The sequence below is a fragment of the Aquarana catesbeiana genome, linkage group LG03, assembly GCF_042186555.1.
Source record: "Aquarana catesbeiana isolate 2022-GZ linkage group LG03, ASM4218655v1, whole genome shotgun sequence".
Classification (NCBI taxonomy): domain Eukaryota; kingdom Metazoa; phylum Chordata; class Amphibia; order Anura; family Ranidae; genus Aquarana; species Aquarana catesbeiana.
Window position 1 is genome coordinate 611784850 of NC_133326.1, and position 21733 is coordinate 611806582.

The 21733-nt window shown below is 45.9% G+C and overlaps 1 protein-coding gene across 2 annotated transcripts in view; it reads left to right on the plus strand.

Annotated features, from left to right (window-relative positions):
* Positions 1-21733, plus strand: part of DPYSL2 (dihydropyrimidinase like 2) — a 166948-nt gene that overhangs the window by 64444 nt on the left and 80771 nt on the right. Inside the window, exon 1 of one of the 2 annotated variants that reach the window (XM_073622247.1) lies at positions 14511-14733. The exons of the other annotated variant lie outside the window; for it this stretch is intronic. Coding sequence (XP_073478348.1) covers positions 14695-14733 — 39 coding nt within the window. The 5' untranslated portion in view covers positions 14511-14694. Of the gene's footprint in view, positions 1-14510; positions 14734-21733 lie in introns of those variants that run through there. 2 annotated transcript variants of the gene reach the window in all.

Below are 21733 nucleotides of genomic sequence, written 5' to 3' on the forward strand. Positions count from 1 at the left end.
ATCTGTAGACATGGAATTAGAATGCAAAGCAAAGAAAAATACTCTAGTATGTTAGGATACAAGCACAGGAAAAAATAAATTTTAAGCTTAATGTATATTGCTCTGTATGGCATAACTCTAGAGGTTGGTAGTTCACACAACCGCAACAGTTGCATTGTTAACTTTTCCTCCACACAACAGGTGTGGGGGGGGGGTAAGAGCCTTGAAAACTCCCGGTTAACCAACAGGTTAGTTCTTGCAGGGGTTTTACAGTAACGGCAGGCACGTAATCCTTCTTTACTTGTATTCCAAAAGGGATAAAAAATGAAAAAATGGGGAGGGGGGAGAAAAGAGCAAGAAGGGGGGGTTGAAATAAACAGAGCTCCTCGTCTGCCTAAGCAACGGATATGGGTGCAGGGACTGTCCACATCTATCAGCAAACTCAGGTCTTGAGGCCCGCGCCCGGCTCAGGCGCCCGCCCCAAAAATGAAAGAGGAGGCTGGATCCCATCAGTCCAACACCAACACAAGGCACATCACTTAAGGGGGGACATCTCTTTGCGGTCTAGCAGCTTTAAGGGCTCTGTCTTCCCGATCTAGCCACTGAGCCGCCATGTCCGGCCGATCAAAAAAGCGGGTTTCCCCGAGTGCGACCACCCGTAGGCGGGCAGGATACAACATTGCATAGGGTAAATTCAGATCTCTCAATCTTCGTTTAACATCCATGAACTTTGCTCGCTGTTTCTGGAGTTCAGCCGAGAAATCCGGGAATAGGGATATCTTGGAGTTCTCCACAACTAGTTTACCTCCCATGGTTCTGGCCTTGGCAAGGATGGCATCTCTATCTTTGTAGTTGAGAAGTTTAAAGAGAAAGGCGCGAGGATGATTGCCAGGTGGTAGTGGGCGAGATGGCACTCTGTGCGCTCTCTCAACCGCAAATAGTGGAGAGAAAGCTTCCTTTCCAAATGTGTTGAGAAGCCATTGCTCAATGAAGGTGACCGGGTCTTTACCCTCTATTCTTTCCGGGAATCCCAGAGCGCGTACATTGTTGCGACGCATGCGATTTTCTAAATCATAAAAACGAGCTGCGTGCTGGTCTGTTAAATGGCAGTTATACTTTAAATCTCTCTGCATGGGTACAAGATCGTCTTCAATCACACTGACCCTGCTCTCTATTGCAGCTGTGCGCTCTCTCAGTTTTTGCATGTCCTGTCTCACATAGGATATCTCAGCTTTGACTCCTTTAACTTCATCTGTCAGATTTGATATGGATTTGTTACATATAGTCACTGCTGAGAGTATGTCTCTGAGAGTGGGTTCAGTATTATCCACGGGCATGCTTGGTATCTGGGTGCCCTTATATGAGTGTGATGCTGTACTTACTGTGGCCCAGTCTGCAGGAGATCCAGTGCCATCCTCCAGCGGAATAGTGTTGTCCAACTCCAGCTGGCCTCCCTCCTCTTCACTAAGATCGGATGTGGGTGAGGGTGGCTCTTTGGAGGTTTTGATGCCAAACAGGAGTCTCTGAGCGGCCTCCTTGTATTTCTCCTTCTGTGATCTCTGTGGCAAAGCGCCATCTTGGGCCTGTGTCACGGGCGGGCCGGCGCCTTCCTTGCCCCGTTTTGGCATGTTAATCAGCCGCAGATCGAACGGCGAGATGGAACGGGCGAGTCACCAACAGTGTGCGGTTCCGATCGGGGGTGTTATCGGGTCGGATGGGTAATCCGCAGGATTAATTACAGGATTCTCGGCGGAGCGGAGGAGAGGTGCGTCCTGCTACATGCGCTGCCTGGCCACGCCCCCTAAAACTTTTTTTTGCATTGATCCATGTCCCATGGGGCAGGACCCAGGTACCCAAACACTTTTTATGACAATAACTTGCATATAAGCCTTTAAAATTAGCACTTTTGATTATTCATGTTCGTGTCCCATAGACTTTAACGGTGTTCGGGTGTTCGAACAAATTTTTTGCCTGTTCGCAAGTTCTGGTGCGAACCGAACAGGGGGGTGTTCGGCTCATCCCTAGCCAAGACTATGTGCAGTGCAGGGACAAGAGAAGCTCTGCCAAGTGCCCTGCCAGCAATGACCCCTGTCCTCTGCCCTTCTAGCAATGACTACTAATAAACCCACCAGTATATGGTCAACAATATTTGACCGAAAAGGTAAGTGCAGTGTCAAAAACTGTGGCACGTGCATGTACATGTGGCACAGGAACAAAACTGTAGTGGGGAGAGATGGAAGGATCCATAAACTAAAACAGTTCATGAACTGCGGAACAGAATATGTAGTTTATGGTATTGTATGCCCTTGTGGTCATCTCTATGTGGGTCAGACTTCGCGTCCTATGAGAGTCAGAATAAGATAACATAAATGTGGTATTATTAATCTAAGAGACAAATACCCAGTTCCCTGGCATTTCCAAGAGGCTCACCAGGGGGATCCATCGGGTATGAGAGTGTTCGGAATAGAGTCAATTGGGGGAGATTTAGACGCAGGGAGACACCAGAGTCTATGCAAGCGAGAAGCCTTCTGGATCTTCACCCTTGGCAGTCTTGCCCCCAGAGGCCTCAACGAAGACCCCGAAATACACAAAATAGTGTGAAGCACTGTAGAGCTAATTGTAGGATAGGCGTTTTCAGCCACTAACTGCATCTAGTTTTTGCCACATGAGTTCTATTAACCATCGGTGTGGGTAGTTATGGTTTGGCCTGTCCCAATTTAGAGTTATATAAGTTGTGTTCATTCTATCAGCAAAAACCAGCTGCCGTTCATTAATTCAATGTTGTCCAGGAACACGCACATACCTGTGCATGTACGTGTATATATACATATCTCTTATATATACTTTTATTAACTATATATTTTAATAGTTCATCAACTGTGATCGTTTAAAACCTTTTAAAATTGAAAATTCTTTATTTTTAACGTTAAATATATAGATTCAATTTTTAAAAAATCTTTTATACCATTTAAAACACTTAATTATGTCTTTATTTAATGTGCATGCTTTTATTTCTGAATATATGTGTATGCTTAGGCATGTGCACGTCTGTGCATACAACCCCTGGCAAAAATTATGGAATCACCAGTCCCTGAGGATGTTCCTTCAGTTGTTTATTGTTGTAGAAAAAAAGCAGATCACAGACATGGCCAAAAACTAAAGGTATTTCAAATGGCAACTTTCTGGCTTTAAGAAACACTAAAAGAAATCAAGAAAAATAATTGTGGTGGCCAGTAACAGTTAGATTTATAGAACAAGCACAGGGAATAAATTATGGAATCACTCAATTCTGGGGAAAAAATTATGGAATCACCCTGTAAATTTTCATTACGAACATTAACACCTGCATCAGATTAAATCTGCTTGTTAGTATGTAGGTAAAAAGGGTAAATCATCACGCAGTGTTGCACAAGATGTTGGTTGTTCACAGTCGGCTGTGTCTAAAACATGGACCAAATACAAACAACATGGGAAGGTGGTTAAAGGCAAGCATACTGGTAGACCAAGGAAGACATCAAAGTGTCAAGACAGAAAACGTAAAGCAATATGCCTTAAACAGAAAATGTACAACAAAACAAATGAGGAACAAATGGGAGGACACTGGAGTCAACATCTGTGACTGAACTGTAAGAAACCGCCTAAAGGAAATGGGATTTACATACAGAAAAGCTAAAAGAAAGCCATCTCTAACACCTAAACACAAAAAAAACAAGGTTACAATGGGCTAAGGAAAGGCAATCGTGGACTGTGGATGATTGGATGAAAGTCATATTCAGTGATGAATCTCGAATCTGCATTGGGCAAGGTGATGATGCTGGAACTTTTGTTTGGTGCCGTTCCATTGAGATTTATGCAGACAACTGTCTGAAGAAAACATGCAAATTTCCACAGTCAATTATGATATGGGGCTGCATGTCAGGTAAAGGCACTGGGGAGATGGCTGTCATTAAATCTTCAATAAATGCACAGGTTTACATTGAAATTTTGGACACTTTTCTCATCCCATCTATTGAAAGGATGTTTGGGGATGATGAAATCATTTATCAAGATGATAATGCATCTTGCCATAGAGCAAAAACTGTGAAAAAATTCCTTGAAGAAAGACACATAAGGTCAATGTCATGGCCTGCAACAAGTCCGGATCTCAATCCAATTGAAAATCTGTGGTGGAAGTTAAAGAAAATGGTCCATGACAAGGCTCCAACCTGCAAAGATGATTTGGCAACAGCAATCAGAGAAGGCTGGAGCCATATTGATGAAGAGTACTGTTTATCACTCATTAAGTCAGTGGTTCTCAACTCCAGTCCTCGGGACCCACCAACAGGCCAGGTTTGCAAGATAGCTGAAATACATCACAGGTGATATCACTTGCTGCTCAGTGATTGCAGTATTCTAGTCTGCAACTCCCCAAGGTAATACTTAAAATCTGACCTGTTGGTGGGTCCCGAGGACTGGAGTTGAGAACCACTGCATTAAGTCAATGCCTCAGAGACTACAAGCAGTTATAAAAGCCAGAGGTGGTACAACAAAGTACTAGTGATGTGTTGGAGTGTTATTTTGTTTTTCATGATTCCATAATTTTTTCCTCAGAATTGAGTGATTCCATAATTTATTCCCTGTGCTTGTTCTATAAATCTAACTGTTACTGGCCACCACAATTATTTTTCTTGATTTTTTTTAGTGTTTCTTAAAGCCAGAAAGTTGCCATTTGAAATGCCTTTAGTTTTTGGTCATGTTTGTGATCTGCTTTTTTTCTACAACAATAAACAACTGAAGGAACATCCTCAGGGACTGGTGATTCCATAATTTTTGCCAGGGGTTGTACATACAGGTGTATTCATGTGTTTGTGCGTATGTTTATATACATATGCACACTACCCCCTTTAGCTACAGGTACATACTCTTAGAATGTAATATTAATATCCCCTTTCCATATACATCTAATTAACTAATAACTATTCTATTTATTTTTTGTTGTGTGTATGTATGTATATATATATATATATATATATATATATATATATATATGACACTTTGCTACAATGTAAAGTAGTGAGTGTACAGCTTGAATAACAGTGTAAATTTGCTGTCCCCTCAAAATAACTCAACACACAGCCAATAATGTCTGAACCGCTGGCAACAAAAGTGAGTACACCCCAAAGTGAACATGTCCAAATTGGGCCCAAAGTGTCAATATTTTGTGTAGCCAACATTATTTTCCAGCACTGCCTTAACCCTCTTGGGCATGGAGTTCACCAGAGCTTCACAGATTGCCACTGGAGTCCTCTTCCACTCCTTCATGATGACATCACGGAGCTGGTGGATGTTAGAGACCTTGTGCTCCTCCACCTTCTGTTTGAGGATGCCCCACAGATGCTCAATAGGGTTTAGGTCTGGAGACATGCTTGGCCAGTCCATCACCTTTACCCTCAGCTTCTTTAGCAATGCAGTGGTCTTCCTGGAGGTGTGTTTGCGGTCGTTATCATGTTGGAATACTGCCCTGCAGCCCAGTCTCCAAAGGGAGGGGATCATGCTCTGCTTCAGTATGTCTCAGTACATGTTGGCATTCATGGATTCCTCAATGAACTGTAGCTCCCCAGTGCCAGCAACACTCATGCAGCCCTTACCATGACATTCCCACCACCATGCTTGACTGTAGGCAGGAAAAACTTGTCTTTGTACTCCTCATCTGGTTGCAGCCACACATGCTTGACACCATCTGAACCAAATAAGTTTATCTTGGTCTCATCAGACCACAGGACATGGTTCCAGTAATCCATGTCCTTAGTCTGCTTGTCTTCAGCAAACTGTTTGTGGGCTTCCTTGTGCATCATCTTTAGAAGAGGATTCCTTCTGGGAGGACAGCCATGCAGACTAATTTGATGCAGTGTGCAGCGTATGGTCTGAGCACTGACAGGCTGACCCCCCACCCCTTCAACCTCTGCAGCAATGCTGGCAGCACTCATAAGTCTATTTTCCAAAGACAACCTCTGGACCTGACGCTGAGCACGTGCACTCAACTTCTTCGGTAGACCGTGGCGAGGCCTGTTCTGAGTGGAACCAGTCCTGTTAAACCTCTGTGTGGTCTTGGCCACCGTGCTGCAGCTCAGTTTCAGGGTCTTGGCAATCTTCTTATAGCCTAGGCCATCTTTATGTAGACCAACAATTCTTTTTTTCAGATCCTCTGAGCGTTATTTGCCATGAAGTGTCATGTTAAACTTCCAGTGACCAGTATGAGAGACTGAGAGCGATAACACCAAATTTAACACACCTGCTCCCCATTCACACCTTAGACCTTGTAACACTAACGAGTCACATGACACCAGGGAGGGAAAATTACTAATTGGGCCCAATTTGGACATTTTCACTTAGCGGTGTACTCACTTTTGTTGCCGGCGATTTAGACCTTAATGGCTGTGTGTTGAGTTATTTTAAGGGAATAGCAAATTTACACTGTTATATAAGCTGTACACTCACTACTTTACATTGTAGCAAAGTGTCATTTCTTGAGTGCTGTCACATGAAAAGATATAATAAAATATTTAAACTTTTGTGAGATACTGTACATGTGCATCTTAGCAACTATGCCCTCTATATGCATGTGTACACACTTCACATATGTGCATGTAACTATGTATGGGTGCATGGGGAGATAACACTGCTAGGCTCTGAGGAAGAAGATAATCCTTCAAAACGCGTCAGCCAGCAGTGGTTCGCACGTCTTCTCTTCGGGATCTGGAGACTGCTATCAGTAGACGGATTGTCACAAGCCAAAGATTGTTATGCCCCGTACACACGGTCGGACATTGATAGGACATTCTGACAACAAAATCCATGTATTTTTTCCGACGGATGTTGGCTCAAATTTGTTTTGCATACACACAGTCGCACAAAGTTGTCGGAAAATCCGATCGTTCTGAACGCGGTGACGTAAAACACGTACGTCGTCAGGACTATAAACAGGGCAGTAGCCAATAGCTTTCCTCTCTTAATTTATTCTGAGCATGCGTGGCACTTTGTGTGTCGGATTTGTGTACACACGATCGGAATTTCCGACAACGGATTTTGTTGTCGGAAAATTTTAAAGCAAGCTCTCAAACTTTGTGAGTCGGAAATTCCGATGGAAAATGTGTGATGGAGCCTACACACGGTCGGAATTTCCGACAACAAGGTCCTATCACACATTTTCCTTCGGAAAATCCGACCGTGTGTACAGAGCATTACAGTGTAGCTTTCTTTCCATCTTTGTGGGTAGTTTTTAATATTTTTTTCTTCTAATAAATATATCAAAGGATAATGCACAAGGCTAGTGCATAGAGTGCCCTCCTATCCCCTTGCAATGCCATGCTCTCCCTCTTATCTCCTTGTAGTGCCAAGCTCTCCCCCTTGCAGTGCCATTCTTTCCCTTATATCTCCTTGCAGTGCCATTCCCTCCCTTCTCTCTCCTTGCAGTGCCATCCTCTCCCTTCTATCTCCTTGCAGTTGTATTCCCTCCTTCTCTTCTGGCAGTGTCATTTCCTCCCTCTTTTCTCCTTGCAGTGCCATTTCCTCCCTCTTTTCTCCTTGCAGTGCCATTTCCTCCCTTCTTTCAGTGCCATGCTCTCCCATATCTTCTTGAAGTGCCACCAACTCCCTCCTCTCTCCTTGCAGAGCCATTCCCTCCCTCCTATCTCCTTGCAGTGCCACCCTCTCCCTTCTATCTCCTTGCAGTTCAATTCCCTCCCTCGTCTCTCCTGGCAGTGCCATTCCCTCCCTCCTTTCTCCTTGCAGTGCCATGCTCTCCCATATCTTCTTGCAGTGCCATGCCCTCCCTCCTGCCTCGTTGCAGTTCCATTCCCTCCCTTCTGGCAGTGCCACCATCTCCCTCCTCTCTCCTTGCAGTGCCATCCTCTCCCTCCTCTTTCCTTTCAGAGCCATTCCCTCTCTCCTATCTCTGTGTAGTGCCATCCTCTCCCTTCTATTTCCTTGCAGTTCCATTGTCTCCCTCCTCTTTCCTGGCAGTGCCATTTCCTCTCTCCTTGTAGTGCCATACTCTCCCTCCTGTCTCGTAGTTTCATTCCCTCCCTTCTCCATTCTGGTAGTGCTACCATCACCTTCCTCTCTTCTTCTTGCACCTCTCCCTCCGCTCTTCTTGCAGAGCCATTCCCTCCCTCCAATCACCTTGCAGTGCCATCCTCTCCCCCCTACCTCCTTGCAGTTCCATTACCTCCCTCCTCTCTCCTGGCAGTGTCATTCCCTCCCTCCCTTCTCCTTGCAGTGCCATGCTCTCCCATATCTCCTTGCAGTGCCGTGCTATTCCTCCTTGCAGTGCCATGCTCTCCCTCCTTTCTCATTGCCGTTCAGTTCCCTCCCTTCTCTCTTGTGGCAGTGCCATCATATCCCTCATCTCTCCTTGCTGTGCCATCCTCTCCATCCTATCTTCTTGCAGTGCTATTCTCTCCCTCACATCTCCTTCCAGTGCCATCCTCTCCCTCCAATCTCCTGGCAGTGCTATCCTCCCCCTCCTCTCTCCATGTAGGCAATCCTCTCCCTCAAATCTTTTTACAGCGCCATTCCCTCCCTCTCTGCAGTGCCATCCTTTCCCTACTCTCTCCCTGCAGTGCCACCCTCTCCCTCCTTGCAGTGCCATCGTCTCCCCCTGCAGTGTAATTCTCTCTCTCTCCTCTCTTCTTGCAGTGCCATCCCTTCCTTGCAGTGCCATCCTCTCCCCTCTTGCAGTGCCATTCTCTCCCTCCTTGAAGTTCCATCCTCCCCCCCTGCAGTGCCATGTTTTAATTCCTATCTCCTTGCTGTACCATCCTCTCCCTCTTCTCGCAGTACCATCCTCTCCTTCTCTTGCCTTGCAGTACCATCCTCTCCCTCCTTTCTCCTTCCAGTACCATCCTCTCCTCCTATCTCCTTGCATTATCATTCACCCCTCCCCTTGCAGTGCCATGTTCTTCCTTCTCTCTCCTTGCAAGGCCATCCACCCTCTCCTATCTTCTTACACTGCCATCCTCTCCCTCCTATCTCCTTGCAGTGCCATGCCCCCCCTTTCTCCTTGCAGTGTCATGCTCTCCCCCTTTGCAGTGTCATCCTCATCCATCCTTTCCCTCATATTTCCTTGCAGTGCCATTTCCTCCCTCCTCGCAGTTCCATTCCCTCCCTCCTGGCGGTGCCATTCACACCCTCCCTTCTTCTTGCAGTGCCATGCTCTCCCATATCTTCTTACAGTGCCATCCTCTTCCTCCTTGAAGTGCCATGCTCTCGCTCATGTCTCGTTGCAGTTCCATTCCCTCCCTTCTGGCAGTGCCATCATCTCCCGCCTTTCTACTTGCAATGCCATCCTATCCCTCCTATCTTCTTGCAGTGCCATCCTCTCCATCATATTTCCTTCCAGTGCCAGTCCCTCCCTCCTATCTCCTTAGAGTGCTATCCTCTCCCTCCTTGTAGGCAATCCTCTCTCTCATATCTCCTTACAATGCCATATCCTCCCTCTCCCTGCTGTGCTATCCTCTCCCTCCTTGCAGTGCCATGCCCTCCCCGTTCCATTCTCTCCCTCCTTGCAGTGCCATGCCCTCCCTGTTTCATTCTCTCCCTCCTTGCAGTGCCATGCTCTCCCACCTCTCTCCCTGGAGTGCCAGTCTCTCCCTCCTTGCGGTACCATGCTCTCCTTACGTTCTCTTTGAAGAGTCACCCTCTCCCCCTGCAGTGCCATTCTTTCTCTCCTTGCAGTGCCATGCTCTGCCTCCTCTCTCCTTTTAATGCTATGCTCTCCCTCCTTGCAGTGCCATACTCTCTCTCCTCTCTCTTTGCAGTGCCATGCTCTCTCTCTCTATCCTTGCAGTGCCATGTTCTCCCTCCTATTATATCCAAAGTCTCTAACCATCTGCAGTCTCTGACTATCTCCTGTATCATATCTGCAGTCTCCTGTATCATGTCTGCATTTTTCTGAACATATTTTGTATCAGGTCTGCAGTCTCTGACCATCACCTGTATCATGTCTGCAGTCTCTATCTCTTACATAGTAGGTGAGATTGAAAAAAGACACAAGTCCAACCTATGTGTGTGATTATATGTCAGTATTACATTGTATATCCCTGTATGTTGCAGTCGTTCGGGTGCTTATCTAATCGTTTTTTGAAACTATTGATGCCCTGCACTGAGACCACCGCCTATGGAAGGCAATTCCACATCATTGCCGCTCTTACAGTAAAGAACCCTCTACATAGTTTAAAGTTAAACCTCTTTTCTTCTAATTTTAATGAGTGGCCATGTGTCTTGTTAAACTCCCTTCCACTGAAAAGTTTTATCCCTATTGTGGGGTCACCAGTATGGTATTTGTAAATGGAAATCATATCCCCTCTTAAGCGTCTCTTCTCCAGAGTGAATAAGTTCAGTGCTCGTAACCTTTCTTCATAACTTATGTCCTCCAGACCCCTTATTAGCTTTGTTGCCCTTCTCTGGGCTCGCTCCAGTTACAGTAAATCCTTCCTGAGGACTGGTGCCCAGAACTGAACAGCATATTCCAGGTGCGGCCGGACCAGAGTCTTATAGCGTGGGAGAATTATCGCTTTATCTCAGGAGTTAATCCCCTTTTTTATGTGCCAATATTCTGTTTGCTTTGTTAGCAGCAGCTTGGCATTGCATGCCATTGCTGAGCCTGTCATCTACTAGGACCCCCAGATCCTTTTCCATCCTAGTTTCCCCCAGAGGTTCTCCCCCCAGTGTATAGATTGCATTTATATTTTTGCCACCCAAATGCATTATTTTACATTTTTCTACATTAACCCCTTCCCGCCGACCGAACGCATATATGCGTACTCGGCTTTCCGGGGTTATACCGGGATGATGCCCGCAGCTGCAGGCATCATCCCGGTACCGTTGTTTTCAGCGGGCGATCGGCTACCCGAATATAACAACCGATGCGGCTAAAAGCCGCTCGGTTGTTATACCGGAGGAGCGGGAGGGGACATCCCCCCCCTCCCGTCGCTGTTACCGGGCCTCCCGTGCGATCGGGAGGCCCGGTGTCCGTTCCGCTGCCTTCGGCGGCTGGGGGCGGACTGGAACGAAGCTGCAAGCGGCTTCGTTCCAGCCTTCTACTTGTAAATGCGGAAGCGACATCATGACGTCACTTCCCGTTTACTCGGCTGCCAATGGCGCCGAATTTAAAAAAGTACACAGTATTCAGAATCGCCGTTTTCAGCGATCTGAATACTTTGAAGTGTAAAGGAGGGATCGGGGGTCTTTTAGACCCCCGATCCCTCCATAAAGAGTACCTGTCACCACATATTACTGTCACAAGGGATGTTTACATTGCTTGTGACAGCAATAAAAGTAAAAAAAAAAAAAAAAAATTTTAAACACAATTTATAAAGTACAAAAATAAATAAATTAAATAAAAAAAAAAAAAAAAAAAATTTTTAAAGTGCCCCTGTCCCCGCGAGCTCGCGCAGCGAAGAAAACGCATACGGAAGTCGCGCCCGCATATGTAAACGGTGTTCAAACCACACATGTGAGATATCGCCGCGATCGTCAGAGCGAGAGCAATAATTCTAGCCCTAGACCTCCTCTGTAGCTCAAACCTGGTAACCGTAAAAAATTTTTAAATCGTCGCCTATGGAAATTTAAAGGTACCGTAGTTCGTCGCCATTCCACGAGTGCGTGCAATTATAAAGGGTGACATGTTTGGTATCTATTTACTCGGCATAACATCATCTTTCACATTATACAAAAAAATTGGGGTAACTTTACTGTTTGGATTTTTTAAAATACATGAAAGTGTCACTTTTCCAAAAATTCGCGTTTAAAACACCGCTGCACAAATACCGTGTGATAAAAAATATTGCAACAATCGCCATTTTATTCTCTAGATTCTCTGCTAAAAAAATATATATAATGTTTGGGGGTTCTAAGTCATTTTCTAGCAAAAAATACGGATTTTAACTTGTAAACACCAAATTTCAAAAATAGGCTTAGTCATGAAAGGGTTAAACCTCATTTGCCATGTAGTTGCCCACCCCATTAATTTGTTCAGATCTTCTTGCAAGGTTTCCACATCCTGCGGAGAAGTTATTGCCCTGCTTAGCTTAGTATCGTCCGCAAATACAGAGATTGAACTGTTTACCCCATCCTCCAGGTCGTTTATGAACAAATTAAATAGGATTGGTCCCAGCACAGAACCCTGGGGGACCCCACTTTCCACCCCTGACCATTCCAAGTACTCCCCATTTATCACCACCCTCTGAACTCGCCCTTGTAGACAGTTTTCAATCCATGTACTCACCCTATGGTCCATGCCAACGGACCTTATTTTGTACAGTAAACGTTTATGGGGAACTGTGCCAAATGCTTTTGCAAAATCCAGATACACCACGTCTACGTGCTTTCCTTTATCTAGATGGCAACTCACCTCCTCATAGAAGGTAAATAGATTGGTTTGGCAAGAATGATTCTTCATGAATCCATGCTGACTACTGCTAATGATACCTTTTTCATTAATAAAATCTTGTATATAGTCCCTTATCATCCCCTCCAAGAGCTTGCATACTATTGATGTTAGACTAATTGATGTTAGGCGTCTGTAATTCTCAGGGATGTATTTTGGGCCCTTTTTGATTATTGATGCTACATCGGCTTTTCTCCAATCAGCTGGTACCATTCCAGTCAGTAGACTGTCAGTAAAAATTAGCAACAATGGTCTGGCAAGTACTTGACTGAGTTCCCTAAGTACCCTCGGGTACAAGCCATCTGGTCCCGGTAATTTATTAATGTTAAGTTTTCCAAGTCTAATTCTGTTCTCTGTTAGCCATGAGCTCATGATCTTGTATCTGATAATAAAAATTCACTGAATTTTATGTGTGGCCCATTGGTGATGTTGAGAGCAACACTTGGGGCCCTCCGTGTCAATAAAGTTGACCCCCACAGATATATATAATGAAAGTGTTTTCCTCTAACTCACTCTTTTTGTGTAGTGTAGTGTGTTATAATGTAACTTATTGCACACATGAATGTGCAACATGGTATGAAAGTTTACCTTTTGCTAGAATGTAACACATTGCAGACATCAGTGTATAACATAACAGCTCCATGTGATGTCTACAATGCCAGACTCCTCCAGCTCCTTCCATGCACACCCTCCTTAATCTGGCTTTGCACACCCTCCTTAATCTGGCTTTCAGTGCCATCCTTTCTTCTTAGAGTACCATCCTCTTCCTCCTTGCAGTGCCATCCACTCCCTTCTATCTCCTTGCATTGCTATCCTCTCTCCTTGCAGTGCCATCCTCTCATTCCCCTTGCAGTGCTCTTCCTCCTCTCTCCTTGCAGTGCTATCCACTCCCTTCTATCTCATTGCAGTGCCATTATCTCCCTCCTGCTTGCAGTGCCATCCTCTTATCACTTTGCAGTAGTATTCCCTCCCTCCTGGCAGTGCCCTTCCCTCCCTCCTATCTCCTTGCAGTGCCATGCTCTTTCATATCTTTTTGCAGTGCCATCCTCTTCCTCCTTGCAGTGCCATGCTCTCCTTCATGTGTGGTTGCAGTTACATTCCCTCTTCTGGCAGTGCCATCACCTCCCTCCTTGCAGTGCCATTCCACCCCTCCTCTCTCCCTGTAGTGCCATTCCACCCCTCCTATTTTCTTGCAGTGCCATGCTCTCCCTCCTTGCAGTGCCATTCCCTCCCTCCTTTTTCCTTACAGCACCATGCTCTCCCTCTTTGCAGTGCCATGCTCTCCCTCCTATCAGCTTGCAGTGCCATGCTCTCCCTCCTGTCTGTTTGCAGTTCCATTCCCTCCCTTCTGGCAGTGCCATCCTCTCTCCCCTTTTTCCTTGCAGTGCCATGCTCTCCCTCCTATCTCCTTGCAGTGCCATCATCTCCCTATCTCCTTGCAGTGCCATCATCTCCCTCCTATCTCCTTGCAGTGCCATGCTCTCCCTCCTATCTCCTTGCAGTGCCATCATCTCCCTCCTATCTCCTTGCAGTGCCATGCTCTCCCTCCTGTCTGTTTGCAGTTCCATTCCCTCCCTTCTGGCAGTGCCATCCTCTCTCCCCTTTTTCCTTGCAGTGCCATGCTCTCCCTCCTATCTCCTTGCAGTGCCATCATCTCCCTCCTATCTCCTTGCAGTGCCATGCTCTCCCTCCTATCTCCTTGCAGTGCCATCATCTCCCTCCTATCTCCTTGCAGTGCCATCATCTCCCTCCTATCTCCTTGCAGTGCCATCATCTCCCTCCTATCTCCTTGCAGTGCCATGCTCTCCCTCCTATCTCCTTGCAGTGCCATGCTCTCCCTGATTGCAATGCTCGCCCCCCTTGGATTGGCCCTCCTCTCCCTCCTTGCAGTGCCCCCCGTCCCCGCTCTCAGCTTGCAGTGCCATGCGGCGGCCCGGTAGCGGATTGCAGCGCATCAATCTCAGCCCGCCAGTCGCCACTGCATTGCAGTCGTTGCATCCTCGGCGGCGGCCCCGCCTTCTGGCCAGGCTTGTCATTAGCATAGCGGCTGCCCCCTCGTCCAATAGGAGCTGCCGGGAGCTGTTGCCTCGGATGAGGACAGGGAGTGGCACGGCGCATGCGCACTGCCTCCTGCTGCAAGTCCTTTATTGCACAGCCCGGGTGTCGGGAGATCGGGGGCAGCGCATCCTCATCCTCCTCTTCCTCCGCCTCCTCAGCACCCTCCGTCCGCAGCACCGCTCCTCTGTCCGCCAGTCCCCCCGCCCTGTACCGAGGGGAGAGCTTCCGACATGTCTTACCAGGGCAAGAAGAACATTCCCCGCATCACGGTGAGTACGGGTCCTGGGACTGGCATGGGGGGTGGGGGGATCGTGCAGAGACCCGGGGGGCACCGATCTGCATGTACAGGGCAGTGTGGAGGTGCCATGATCCATCCATGGGCAGCGGATGCCCGGTAGAAGGGTGTAGGTGTGTCATGGCATGGAGCTGTCAGGATGCTGCTAGATGATCCCATGTATTGCATTGTCTACAGGTACCCTACATACAGGAGGGATCAGGAGGGGGTATGGGCACCTCCCCCCATATATATGTAGGGTTGTATGGGGATACCACCATGGAGGTGTGCACTGAGCCCTGCATTGTTCACATATCCTACAGAGTCTCCAGGAACCTGCTGGATGGAGGACAATGCAGGTACCGGCATATCATCATAAGAAAATCAAAAGATCACGTGATCAAAATATCTATTTATAGGTCTTTTACCAGAGATTCACACAAGGTTCCATGTTTAAAAAGTCCTAAATCTTGATGAACCCTGTGTGAATCACAGGTGATTGATAATTAGACCACGTAGTTCTGGGGCCAATGCCACTTGGCAGAGCCCGCTCCAGGACACCAATTACATTTTTGGCCATCCATAAGGGAGCAATCTTCCTACTGACCACCACTGTATAGGTTGCAGTCTTCCCACTGACCACCAATGTATGGGTTGTATTCTTCCTACTGACCATCACTGTTAGGGTTGCATTCTTCTCACTGACCACCAGTATAAGGGTTGCATTCCAATGTACAGTAAGGGTTACCTCCTTCCTACTGACCACCAATATAAGGGCTACATTATTTTCACCGACCACTATCGTAGGGGGTGCATTCAGCCTACTGACCACCAATGTAAGGGTTTCCTCCTTCCTACTGACCACCAATGTAATGGTTGCCTCCCCCCTACTGACCACCAATGTAAGGATTGCCTCCCCCCTACTGACCACCAATTTAAGGATTGCTTCCTTGCTACTGACCATCAGTGTAAGGGTTGCTTCCTTCCTGCTAACCACCAATGTATGGGTTGCATTCTTCCCACTGACAACTAGCATAGTGGCTACATTCTTCCTACTGACCACCAATAAAAGGCTTGCATTTTTCTTACTGACTACCACTTTAAGGTTACATTTTTCCTACTGACCACCAATGTAATGGTTGCATCCCTCCTACTGACCACCATTATAAGGAGAACTTTCACCATTGATTCCTAATGAATTGGTTTAGTAAGGGTTTCTGGAGCTCTAAAAATTATTTTGGGGATTCCTTTGGCATTAAAAAGTCAAGAGGCAGCTCTAACTGACCACCAATGTAACTGTTTCCTCCTTCCTACTGACCACCAACCTAAGGGTTACATTCTTCCTACTGACCAGCAATGTAAGGGTTGTACCCCTCCTACAGACCACCACTACAAAGGTTGCATTTTTTTTAACTGACCGTCAATGTAAGGGTTACCCCCTTCCTACTGCCTACCTATATAAGGGTTGCCTCCTCCTACTGACCACCATTATAAGGGGAACTTTCGTCATTGACCCTCAATGAATTGGTTTTAGTAAGGGTTTCTGGAGACCTGCCCACCAATGTAAGGGTGGCCTTCCCTCTACCGACCATTACTATGAGGAGAACTTTCACCATTGACCTTCGAATAATTGCTTTTAGTAAGGGTTTCTGGAGACCTGCCCACCAATGTAAGGGCAGCCTTCCTCCTACTGACCACTACTATAAGGAGAACTTTCACCATTGACCCAGAATGAATTGGTTTTAGTAAAGGTTTCTGGAGACCTGCCCACCAATGTAAGGGTGGCCTTCCCCCTACCGACCACTACTATAAGGAGAACTTTCACCATTGACCCAGAATTAATTGGTTTTAGTAAGGGTTTCTGGAGACCTGCCCACCAATGTAAGGGCAGCCTTCCTCCTACTGACCACTACTATAAGGAGAACTTTCACCATTGACCCAGAATGAATTGGTTTTAGTAAGGGTTTCTGGAGACCTGCCCACCAATGTAAGGGAGAACTTTCACCATTGACCAAGAATAAAATTAATTTAGTAAGGCTGGGTTCACACTGATACAATTTGGATGCGGTTTCCCCCGCATCCATTTTGTGTGACAGGAGAGTGTGACCGGCTCTCAATGGAGCTGGTACACACACCTGCAGGGCGGCAGTGGTCCACATTGAAGAAGGGTCCATTTCAGGTGTGACTTCAGCCAAAAATTTGAACCTGATTCGCACCTGAAACGGTGAACGGGCATGCATCAGACCCCCTGCTGTGAGCTGCGGCTACAGCTAGTGTGAACCCAGACTTAGGGTTTCTGGAGACCTGCTCACCAAAGTAAGGGTGGCCTTTCATCTTCTGACCGCCACTATAAGGGGAACTTTCACCATAGACCCTCAATGAATTGGTTTTAGTAAAGGTTTCAGGAGACCTGAAAATTATTTTAGGGGTTCCTCTGGAAAGTTGTGAGGCTGCTCTAACTGCTGGAATTTGTACTTATTTTATGAAGAATGCAGCAGGTAAAACGAGTCATGGGGGAGCATAGCTGGGAAAACTACAGTGGTAAGACCTGGCTGCTAAGGTCCCTTGATCTTCCAAAAGCCGGTTGGGTGACCCTTTAACAATAGATTGTGTTAGTTGCAAGGTTCAGTATAGCAATGAATTTAGCAGAGGGTTTTTGTGCTGGATGGTGGTAATAGAGAAGCCTCAGTGAGTTGGGTGAGGACAGATATTTGTGAACTGTCTTTGTCTGACTCCCAAGTCCACAGTCAAGTGCACAGTAGTGATGATTCAGTATGGATGGGGTTACATAACATAGATGGCTCTGCACTAAGGAACACGCCAGCTGCATGCAGCGGATTTTCCAGGGTGTAGCTGGGTGCGGAGGATGTTGCCCAGGTGATGTCAGATCTCTTTTTTTTTATCAGAGATGCTGGGCAGGCTCATCATTATAGATGTACCATGTAGACTTAAGGGCCATGTCTGGCTGGTGGTGAACAGATGGGGTTACTGTGACACACATAGGAGGAGGGGAGCAGGATTCTGACAAAAGAGGAGTGTCACACATACACACAGCGCTGCATGCAATCACACACACACACTGCACTGCCGCTAATGAATGCACACTGCTGATTAGAGATGCACCCTGCTGAGCCCGACACACATCAGGGCTGCTCACTCTTTCATACACAAGCAACGTTAAGCATTTCATTCACACACATCGATCTATTATATATTGTATTGTTTATCTGCTAGCTTCTCACGCAAACACACAGCTTTAAGATAAATATAGCGACCAATCAGCTTCTATCTTTGAGCGGCGGCAGTATACTGGTAACTGGGTATTACACATTGCGCTTTAATTTTCTATTTTAGCCTATAATTGTTTTATTTATTGCATTACCATACAGTATATTCACATGGTGACCGTTTTCCATATTGCTCTGTCTGTTGCTTATAAACCGATTGATAAAGGCTAGAACAAGGGCAGGAGAGGGTTAATGCTCAGAGCCACCAACCACATGCTAGAATTTTTAAATTCTGGCCTGGAAAATGATAGCTGGAATCTGATTGGCTGTTATCGACCACACCTTTACTTTCCTTGGCTGCAGGTTGTACCGCAGGGAATCTGTCAGCTCTATTGTACACTCTGTTGGTTAAGTGTGAACAACCTGTTCCGGAAGCTGTCATCCCCCAACTCCCAAGGGTGGTGCAGGTTAGGAGCCTCAGCTAACAGTAGTAGGGAGGGAGCAGATGGATCCTGGTAAAAGCTGCTTCATGGAATCTAGGGCAAATGAGATGGGAGGAGGGTATCCTCAATAGCGATCAAATGGTAGCTTTCATTCTTAATTCTGCATTGAGGGAGTGAAATGATACATGTTATTGGCTGGTATCGGCCACTTTATATCTTATTGGCTGTTATGGGCGGCATTACAGCTTACTGGCTGGTATGGGCCATGTTACCACTTATTGGCTGGTATGGGCCATGTTACCACTTATTGGCTGGTATGGGCCATGTTACCACTTATTGGCTGGTATGGGCCATGTTACCACTTGTTGGCTGGTGTGGGCCATTTTACATCTTATTGGCTGGTATGGGCCAAGTTACATCTTATTGGCTGGTATGGGCCAAGTTACATCTTATTGGCTGGTGTGGGCCAAGTTACATCTTATTGACTGGTGTGGGCCAAGTTACATCTTATTGACTGGTATGGGCCATGTTACAGCTTACTTACAGATATGGGTCACATTACATCCTTTTGGCTGGTATGGGGCAAGTTACATCTTACTGGCTGGTGTGGGCAAGGTTACATCTTATTGGATGGTATGGGCCACATTACAGCTTACTTGCTGGATATGGGCCAAATTACATCTTATTGGCTGGCGTGGGCCAAATTACATCTTATTGGCTGGTATGGGCCAAGTTACATCTTATTGGCTGCTATGGGCCAAGTTACATCTTATTGGCTGCTATGGGCCAAGTTACATCTTATTGGCTGGCGTGGGCCAAATTACATCTTATTGGCTGCTATGGGCCAAGTTACATCTTATTGGCTGCTATGGGCCAAGTTACATCTTATTGGCTGGCGTGGGCCAAATTACATCTTATTGGCTGGTATGGGCCAAGTTACATCTTATTGGCTGCTATGGGCCAAGTTACATCTTATTGGCTGCTATGGGCCAAGTTACATCTTATTGGCTGGCGTGGGCCAAATTACATCTTATTGACTGGTGTGGGCAAAGTTACATCTTATTGACTGATATGAGCCACATTAAAGCTTAGTGACTGATATGGCCACATTACATCTTTTTGGTTGGTATGGGCCACGTTACATCTTATTGGCTGGTGTGGGCCAAGTTACATCTTAATGGCTGGTATGGCCAACAGGTTTTTTATTTCTTTACTCAGTTTTCATACATCAGCCTGCATGCATTTCCTTTCCTGCTGGAAAAAAACTGATTTGCATTGAACATACTGGTCTGCCTCTCATCCAATCAGGTTCTTCAGTCTTACACATGTATACGCTGCTTTGTCTGTATGATATAATCTGGACTTGCCTGTCACATTGACTTCTAGTAATATATACACAGCCCAAGTCTTACTTAATCATGCTGTTACCATATCAGCTTTGTTGCTCAAAGGTATATAGTATAGGTATATAGTATATATGGGGCTTATTTATGAGAACCAATAAATAAGAGATCTAGGATTATTACTCTAATCTAACATCACACACTCCATAGAATACTAATTTACACTGTTGTACTCACATTGCAACATGCAAAAACATGTGACCAACTTCCCCATAGTAAATATAGTGGTCGTTCGTATCTCAGCGCTGTAATGCAGTGTGTTTTGAAATATACATGTCTGTTTTTTTCTGCATTTTCGTCTGTTGGGAGGCCCATAGAACTCAATAGCAGTGCATCAAAACACAAGCCTCGGACAATGACTGTTAACCCTATCCACCCCAAATGTAAAATTAAAAATGCATTTAAAAACGCACACCAACGCAAGTCAAAACTCCTATTGATGCATGATAACACACCTGCCTAATGCTACCTCTATGAACACACATAGACCTAAATGGGCCCTACATTTTCTGCTCATGACCCCCTCTTCTGTATTATACAACCTGACATTCCTATACCTGAAGATCACCTAGGTTCTTTTCACCCGGCTGTCCTCTGTTCTGCATCAGACCAGAAAGGGTTGGATCTAGCCGCCATCTTGTGATGGAGGGAAAAAAGACCCTTGCCATCTTTATGGGTGAGCAGACATGGGCTGATGTGTGTTCATTCTCATCAGTGTTCACCCGGAAACCAGAAATGATGCAGATCTTTTCAGTTTGTGTTTGTAGACCTGAACTTGGATGTGGGCGAATTTAAACAGACACACATCCATTTACTCCCACTGACCCATAGAGATGCATTGTGTTCCATCTGGATCCATATAAACAATGGACAGACAGTACGCTCACCTGAGAGGCCTTATATTACCTTATATTATTTATTATAGATGATCAAGCATGGACTATTATAAAGCTTGTGGATAGGTCATTTTATTTTCTAACTTCCTATAGAATATTGACAGTTGGATTTGGATTGGTTGCCATGGCAACACTTCTACATTCCTTTGTTCTAGTTTTAAAGCAGATAATCTCAGCTCCTATGCTTGGGGGGGGTTGAAAGTCAGGGCAGAGAAACTAGAGCTGGTGCCCATGCCCCAGACAGAAGATGAAATGCGCAATCTGATTGGCTGATGCGGGCATACGTCTCCTTCCTTGTGCTGTAAGTCTCCAGACTTACCCTTATAGCACTCCATATTATATGTACATATATAATATGGCAGTGGGAGGAGCAAGGCACAGGTAACCATAGCAAACAGACAGATTGTTAGTTTTGTTGGTCTGAACAATGGAAGATGGTTGCTGACTGCCTGCTATGGAGTACTTGGCTTTGCAAACTGCGTTTCGCCTGTTCTGTATATATTACCAGTCATATGTTGTAATTTCTCTGCTTGTCACATGCAGTTTTCACCTAGTCATGGACATGCATTCATAGAGGAATATTGCATATATATAAGAAGATTGCACTGGCTCAAAGAACACCGCCTTGCCTATCCGGCACACCATTCTACTCTTCCATTGTGTGCCTTTTGTATGTGGATTAAGGAGAAGGGGGAGGAGAGGAGTACAGACACCCTGGCCTGTAACATCCCAGTTTGGGGACAGACCAGTACAGGACTATTGGCATATTACATTGGTGGTGGGGTCTTGTTTCCATGGCAACCACTGCCATCAGATGAGAAGTGCTGAGCATTAACGTGCGGTCTCTCTACAGTAGTTCTTCCAGAGCGACCCCAAGCATATTATTATGTGCAAACGCCCAGCACCAGTATGGTTAAAGGCCATTCTCATCTATCCTGCCGAATGTAACAACTCGTAAATCAAGGATTGTTTTGATCAGCGATCAGGGATTTCTGTATCGGACAAGAAAATCAGAATTACACATGT